The sequence below is a fragment of the Rhopilema esculentum genome, chromosome 14, assembly GCF_057945365.1.
Source record: "Rhopilema esculentum isolate cy_ngs chromosome 14, ASM5794536v1, whole genome shotgun sequence".
In the NCBI taxonomy this organism is placed as follows: domain Eukaryota; kingdom Metazoa; phylum Cnidaria; class Scyphozoa; order Rhizostomeae; family Rhizostomatidae; genus Rhopilema; species Rhopilema esculentum.
The window spans coordinates 3,706,815-3,714,616 of record NC_142828.1 but is presented as its reverse complement, the minus strand read 5'-3'; the positions used below and the strand labels follow the sequence as shown (position 1 = coordinate 3,714,616).

Sequence of the window (7,802 nt, the reverse complement as noted above, 5' to 3'; positions counted from 1 at the left end):
CATATTTTGGCGTTTTAGTACTAATATGCTCTTAGTCACGAAAAAACTATGCAAATAAATATTCAAAGTATCTTTTTCAAAGAAAAATGAACAAAACAAAAACTTTTTGACTCTCTTTCAAAAATTAAAATCTTTCTAAAAGCATCTTAAAAATAAAACATGTATATACACAAAAATAGTTACTTATGTACTTATGCCGAAAATAAAAACTAACTTTTAAGCCTTAAAGTAACTCAAAATCAAACAAAGCGAGATAAAATTTCAAGGGCCTAGAGGAATGCACAAATCTGTCCTGGTAAAGAGATATTAAAAAGTGACTTTCTTTTCGTAATACTTCTTATTTTGCCATATTCATAGTTGTGCTTACTTGGATTTACATGATGATAAAGTGATGGTTTTTCTTCTCACGTGTTATTCTCGCCAGTTTATGGATTCTTATGATTTAATATTTGATCCCAAAATACTTCAAGAAAAACAAGAACTAACAGTTTCGGGGAAGAAACCCTGCTTTGCTTTTTTTTCACCAACTAAAAAAAGTGGTTGCCAATTGGTAGTGACTGCATTTAGTTCCGCTTTCGCAAGAAATAGCAACAACAACAACAATACATAAGTACTTTCACATCGCTAGCAGGAATGATAAGAAGGCCTCTGCAAATAGTTCGATTTACTCAGACCCAGAACATGTTGACTGCCGTTGCAAGACGAATGCTTTCGACTGGCAGGAGCCTTTCTACCATAGCTGTGGTAAATCTTCAATTCATCTCGTTATTTCTAGAAACTTGGCACGTTTCAGGTCAAGGCATCTATGGCACCTGTTTTTTAAATGTTCCTTAGATGCTACATTTATTTTGAAAACACGTTCGACAAGGAAAAGAAATATTATGATGTTTCGATGGCAGTTAATTTCCTCATTTTCGTACCGATAATCCACCACTCTTAAACAATTTTGCATCCAGAGCACAAAATCTGCTTTGTGAAATTTCATGTTCACATATGTGTGAAAATGTGTGGATATGGGCAAATCTGACCATATCAAAATCATCAGAACAAGGCCAATAAAAGAAATAGCCACTTAATTTTTCTAACGAGCATTAGGTAGAATGAATTTCGAGCTGAATTTTTATTGGATTTTAGGGCATTGTTTAGAATGCCAATATGAAACTGACTTTTTTGTTTAAGATGCAGAAAATTTTCATTTGGTTCTTGACTTCCATTTACCCTTCACAAGGGTCGCCTTCTTGCATTAGAATAGTAAAAGATTGAAGATATTAAAGGCAATCAGCAGTTACTCAAATATTGGCCAATCAGTAAACATGATACAACTAACAGGCTTATTGATTGGCTACTATTGATTGACAGATAGCTTAAAATACTTTTGCAACTGTTGATTGCCTTCAAACTCCCTTTTGCATCATAGGTATTATCTGGATGTGGTGTTTATGATGGCAGCGAGGTTCATGAAGCCTCTGCGTAAGTTAAGATTTAATATTTTCAAGGTATATCACAAACAACTAACTAATCAATGAACAAACCAACTAACTAGCAAGAAAACAATATTAGCAAACAATAATAAGGCTATTGGCTTGAACTCAAGTGCATATTGGCCATGCACTTTATATTTTGTTGTCAGTTGTTTGCATTTCACATGGAAAGAAGCAAAAAAATTTTGTTTATGCATACTTTAGTCCAACATATCAGGAATATATTTATTTATTGCAAAAAGGGCTGTTAATGTTTTTCATGACTTGTTGTGCATATTTTTGCTTTTTTGAAGTAAAACTTTCCGCAGGCAAGATGGTTATCACTTTTGCATTAAAATTTATGGTAAAGTATTGATATCATTTTATTGCTAAATAAAAGAGTTTAAAAAGAATTTGATAGATAATTATTAATCAAAACTTTAAGTTTAAAATATATGAAGATTGCCATTGAAAAACCAACACCTTTTTCAGGGTTTTGGTCAGTCTAAGCAGGGAGTCTGCGGATTACAAAGTTTATGCACCAGATAAACCACAAATGCACACAGTGAATCACATGACAGGTGAAGAAATAAAAGGAGACAACAGGTTAACAAACATCAAAATATATCATGCATTGCAATACCTTAAATGATTAATGCTTTTTTATTTGATGTAAAAGGTATGTAAACTTGTTTCAATGTTGTTGTATTTGGTGCTTTTCTCTCCTTAACCTTGTTCTGTTAGTGTTCTTTTAAAGTCAGATCAGAAATTTCATTTGCAGGAAAATCAAATAATTGTAGATCAAATATAAATCTTGCTGAGACATGAATATTTTTTCCATGAGAGTTTTGATGTTAACTGCTGGTTTAGAAATGTATCTCTGTAATAATTGTATGTTTAATCTCTTCAAATTTAAAAAAATATTGTCCTATGTTTAGCTGACATATTCTTTTGATGCATTTGTCAAGTAAACAATTACATGTCTAAAAAGTGTATTTTATTTATTTTTCAGGAATGTTCTTATAGAGTCAGCAAGGATTGCAAGAGGGAAAATAGAAAAGCTCTCAGAGCTTGATGTTTCTAAGCATGATGCTGTGATTTTCCCTGGTGGATTTGGTGCAGCTAAAAACTGGTAAAATCATTTAAGTTGGTTTCAGTGACAAAGAATCTTGAAATGTGAATATTATGCACAAAATGGTGCTACTCCTGAAGAAGGTCAAAGAATCTTCATAACTGTGAAAAGTTTAAGTTAAAATTGGACTGTTGTAGAGTGTGGAAAGGCAACTTTGCATGTTGCCTTTATTGCTTGGGTCTGACCCATGAGTCTAAATGTCATGGTGTAAACAGAACTTGCAGCTTAATTAATGGATCTTGCAACAGCTCAAGAAAATTATCCCTTCAACATTGTATTAACACTTTAGGACAATCAACTGACAAGAATGAGTCACATGCTTCATATGTATTGCATCTTAAGTTGATAGTTTGACTGAAAACAGTTTCATTTTTTACTTTTCTTGTAAAAGTTGAATTTGCAAGACAAGGAAGGAACTTTAAAACTCAAAGAACTTGCAGGAAGAAAGAAGCTGCTCCATCTAATCCAATTACATCTAATTTTTCTAAGAATATCAATTTAATGAACTGGAACTACAGCATTTTTGTTATGGAGTCTGCTTTTTAGTGCCTTGATTTGCCTTAGGTTTGTTTTGGTGTGATACTGACTCCTGATTCAAAAATCAATCGTCTTAATGTTGAATGATGAGTCAAAAAATCAAAGTTGACTCATGGGTCTGAAGCATAAAAATGAATGATTAAAACCTGGCCTTTACATCATGTAGATTGAGCAGTGAATATTCTAGTTTTAAGAAATGCATAGTTCTAAGCTTCAAGTCCAGCTTTTGTGTATAATTGAATTATCAGGCAAAACTACACTGTGGGTTGTTGAATTGTTTCAATAATTGTGATAAATTAATCACATATGTTAATTTGAATGATTTTGTTTTGTATTGTTTTTTTTCTATCCCAAAAAAAAATTACAATAACAAATTACTGACTAACAAGTTACTTTACAACCCTACATGACAATACCAGAAGGAGCAAAATATAATGACTACCCCCTGGCTTTTAACATCGATCTAAAACACAACTACAAATTATACATTATTATATATTATGTATTATATACTATGCATAAATTTTGTATTATTATATATTATGCTGCTTATCTTGTGTTTTTAATTTTTCATTGTCTTTAGATTTTGCTATTATTTTCATTTAATTGTGTAGCCTGGTTTTTAATATTGATAACCATTGTTTGGCTGGTGTAGATATCTGTCCAGAAAAGTAGATTAAAGTAAATTATTCACATCAACAAATAATTATAAGATCAAGATTTTGTATTAAAGAACTGCATCTCTTGTGTCAAGTAGATTTAATGCACCTTTGTATATAGAGACTGCTTGTTTATAATTCTTTGATTTTCTGACATATCATGTCTCATGTCTCTAGATAAGTCAAACAATTGAAACAACTATGCAACATGCTTTTAGGTGCGATTTTGCTGTCAAACAAGCTGATTGTACAGTAGATGAGGAGGTGTCAACAGTTCTAAAAAACTTCCATGCAGCTAAAAAACCAATTGGGTAAGTATATGACAAGTTTTTCTTTCAATAATTTCAATAAGACCTGGATGCCTGTGTTCACTTTTGGTATTTTCTGCAAATTCACTCTCACCTTGTTTCAGATAAGACCAGAATGTATTCACATTTTCAGTAACTAGGGAATACCTTTGAGTGATTTATTTAATTAGACGGTATTCTTTTCTAGGCTTTGCTGCATTGCACCAGTTCTTGCTGCCAAGGTAGCATGGTTTGAATAGACTACATTGTATTCCTTTATTGAAAAAACATATTTTAAACATCCATTGTTCAAAGGCATAACAGATGATAGGGTATAACATCATTATTAAGTGGTTGTGGCATTTAAGTTGAATTGGCAAGTCAAAAAAGTGTATCTGCTGTCTTTGAGCAGGGTCAGTCCTGGCTATGGGAGCATCCCCAAGTGATTTTTAAAGCAAAGTGTACATTTTCAAAATAATCTGTGCACTTTGTGACATAATATCATCACACTTCTGCACTATCTCGATGTGAACTGAAGCATCTAAAATCATCCATATGTGATGGTCTACAAACAAATTTTCTGGAGAATTATCCCCTGATCCCTACTTTCAGTCTCCTCCAATAATTTTCCTCTTGCTTCATCCCTGTAAATGGAGCATGAAATGTTGACATATACCCATCATATCACTAGTTCCATTTACAATGTGATAGTGAGACTTTAATCTTGGGTAGGTTAATGCATTGGGAGGGCTGTAAACTTTGTAGCCATTTATTTTTAACTGGAGGAAACTTATTTTTATCAAAGTCCAGCAACATACACCATATACCTCTTGGCCTGTAAGGATGGACTCTGCCTTGTTCCTCTTCCTATAGTATTATGTATTGGATTATATTCTTAAACTACAATTTATTATCAAAATAAGATAAATTTAAAAAAGCATCACTACAAGTACAAATAATTTTCAAACACCCCACATATTTCTAACTGTGCTAAAGGCTATATGATAAAGCCATGTATATGAGGAAATAATTTGTTGAATCAGTTATCTTTCAAGGCTGTTTTGGTGACAATTTTGATGAAAAATTTAAACTTGTAAACCCACCTAGCTATTGAAAATTCCAAAAGCACAGTATTATTTTGATCAAATCTTTTTTGGAAGGTCATTCCTGGTTGTGAAGTAACAATGGGTCAAGAATCTGAGGATAGTGGGCGTTGGCCATTTGCAGGAGCCTGTGGTGCAGTCAAGGCCATGGGATCAACACATGTACCAAAAAATGTTGATGTATCCTTCTGAAAGCTATTACTGACTGACTATTAAAGTATTTGATAGACCAAACACACATCAACAGGTAGACCAAATGTACCTTTTTGAACATCAAAATTCTAGTGTAGTGATTTTTCCTCTTTGTTGATTCAAATATGATTTACTTCTAATAATAAGTGTTTATTGATTTCAGTCATTAAGATGTTCCGCTAGATTCCTGTGGAAAATAATTTCATAATTTCAAAAAGAAAAATAAGATACTTTTACATTCGTAGCATTCAGATGAATTATGGAATTTTTAACTGAAGAGTATTTATGAAAAGCAGACATTTTTTGTTGCTCCTTGACCATTTGTCTCAGGAAATCCACATTGACCAGGCAAACAAAGTTGTGACAACACCTGCATTCATGTGTGACACAAAGTTTCATGAAATTCATGATGGAGTAGCAAAAATGGTTAAGGGAGTTCTGGGCTTGGTGGAGAAGTAAGAGCTTGTGAAACATGTGGAAAGATTGATGGATTGCATCAAGTTCCTGTTTTGTTGATGGGCTGTTATTAACTGATGATCAATCTGATGAAAACTGCTTTGTCATTCTTCTTTGTCTTAGAGAAGATTTTCTGTAGTGTAATTGATTATCTATGAATTAGGCTGTGTATATTTTCACTTAATCCATGTCTTTTTCATCTCACTAAATTATCAGGCTTATAGTGTATAAAACAGGGTGGTTCTAAGTTGCTACTCCAATTTTCACCCTTAATGCAAGCATCACACAACTTTTGATCAATCTCTAAATTATTAAGTTTATTAAAAAGATAATACAAGAACACCCTCAACAATTTATGTTAAACAACTTATTAATGGAATTTCTTTGATGCATTGTTGTCTTTATTTCTTTCATCAACATAAATTAAATAAGATTGGCCTTAGACAACACCTATGTGGGATCCCAATTAAGTAGACTATTTCTAACAATCTCTTGTTTCCATCAGCAACATTTAAACAGTGACCTCAAAATTTTCACAGATTAAACTGAAGTACTTTTAGAAAACGTTTTTTTTACTCCTCGACGAAAACGTTTCATCATTTTTGACCGTACTGCAAATTCTACAGTTAATTCACATTCATCACATTTTGGTAAGGATATGGATATGGATAGGTGTTTCATTAATACCCTGGGTACCAGAATCACTATATATAAAATATATCTAATCTGGTACCCAGGGTATTTAATTAACTAGGTCATTCTCAAGTGGCAACGAAGAAAATCCGTTCTAAACGGTTTAAAGGACAGAAGTGACCGATTGTAAAACAAGTTTGCATGAGAAACTTAACTTATCGAGCTTATCAAAAAACAATTTGTTGGCTAATAGTTTATCGAGAGTTTTACATAACGAGAATTCGACCACACGTGTCTGCGATCTTATAAATTGGGAGCTTTTTAAACAAAATGCTCCATGTGCGGTGGCCAATATATGACAATCTAGTCATTGGTGGCAAAAATGGAAAAAACAAAGTGTCATTCGTGGCATTTTGCGAAACAAATTGCCCTCCTTTGTGCCCGCACTTTAAGTAACCAACAAAGGGAACATATCCAATTTGGTTTTTCGTTTTTAACACGTGGCGCCTTGTTCATAACTTTACAACATGTTGTTATTGAAGTTTATAAGCAAAGAGACCAGAAAAGAAATGTCCGTATCTTTCTTTCCGAATACAAGATTGAAACATAAGACTCTGTAAGAAGATATGCTGATATGGGTCGTGGCAGCTGTCTTTGTATTCTTTTACGAGCTACGCGCCAACTATCGCTTGGATTATAGGTCGCATGTTAATAAAGACAGCTGGTGATAATGAGCTTATGTTACAAGCCAAATAAATTCTGTTAATCTCAAAATGTTTTATTTTCATGCAGTATAACTTATTCATTGTATTGTATCTGCTTCACAATAGTTAGAAAAATTAATCAGAACCCATGTCTGGTTAAATTAATTGCAACTTTCAAAATGCCTTTCCCGAAGACCCTCTTGAGCTCTATTAGAAGAATCAAAATTAATTTTCATCAAATTTACCAATGTTTTATCTAGATAAATTTATAGCTGCAATAATTTTTGAAGCTGAGCCCCTCGGCAAACTGAAAGTTGAAAAGATTAGAGAAAAAAATGGAAATTCCTACAAGTCAACGATGTGACGTCACAAATTTAAAAATGTTTCTTCAAACAATTTTGAAAACTATGACATTGATAAAAGGTTTTAATAATATGCATCCAACATAACCCAGTAACCTCGTTCCTTTAGATTGGTTTTAAGGAAACACGGTCAACAGTATTCATTAGTCTCTGATGTATTTGGTACGTACTAACCTGATAGTAAGTAAGGGGCCGTAGAGGGCTAGAGACTATTACACAAATTGAAAGAATGGAAAAATATTAATACAAGATGGTTCTCTACAATGGACTGAAGAAG

The 7,802-nt window shown here is 32.8% G+C and overlaps 1 protein-coding gene across 1 annotated transcript; it reads left to right on the top strand.

Annotated features, from left to right (window-relative positions):
• Positions 1–597: 597 nt before the first annotated feature.
• On the top strand, positions 598–5,999 carry LOC135696513 (ES1 protein homolog, mitochondrial). The gene is made up of 8 exons (XM_065215922.2): positions 598–744; positions 1,418–1,470; positions 1,953–2,066; positions 2,473–2,592; positions 4,007–4,099; positions 4,284–4,317; positions 5,236–5,358; positions 5,701–5,999. The coding sequence occupies exons 1-8, from the start codon at positions 634–636 to the stop codon at positions 5,827–5,829; spliced, it is 777 nt and encodes a 258-aa protein (XP_065071994.2). The 5' UTR covers positions 598–633; the 3' UTR covers positions 5,830–5,999.
• Positions 6,000–7,802: the final 1,803 nt, after the last annotated feature.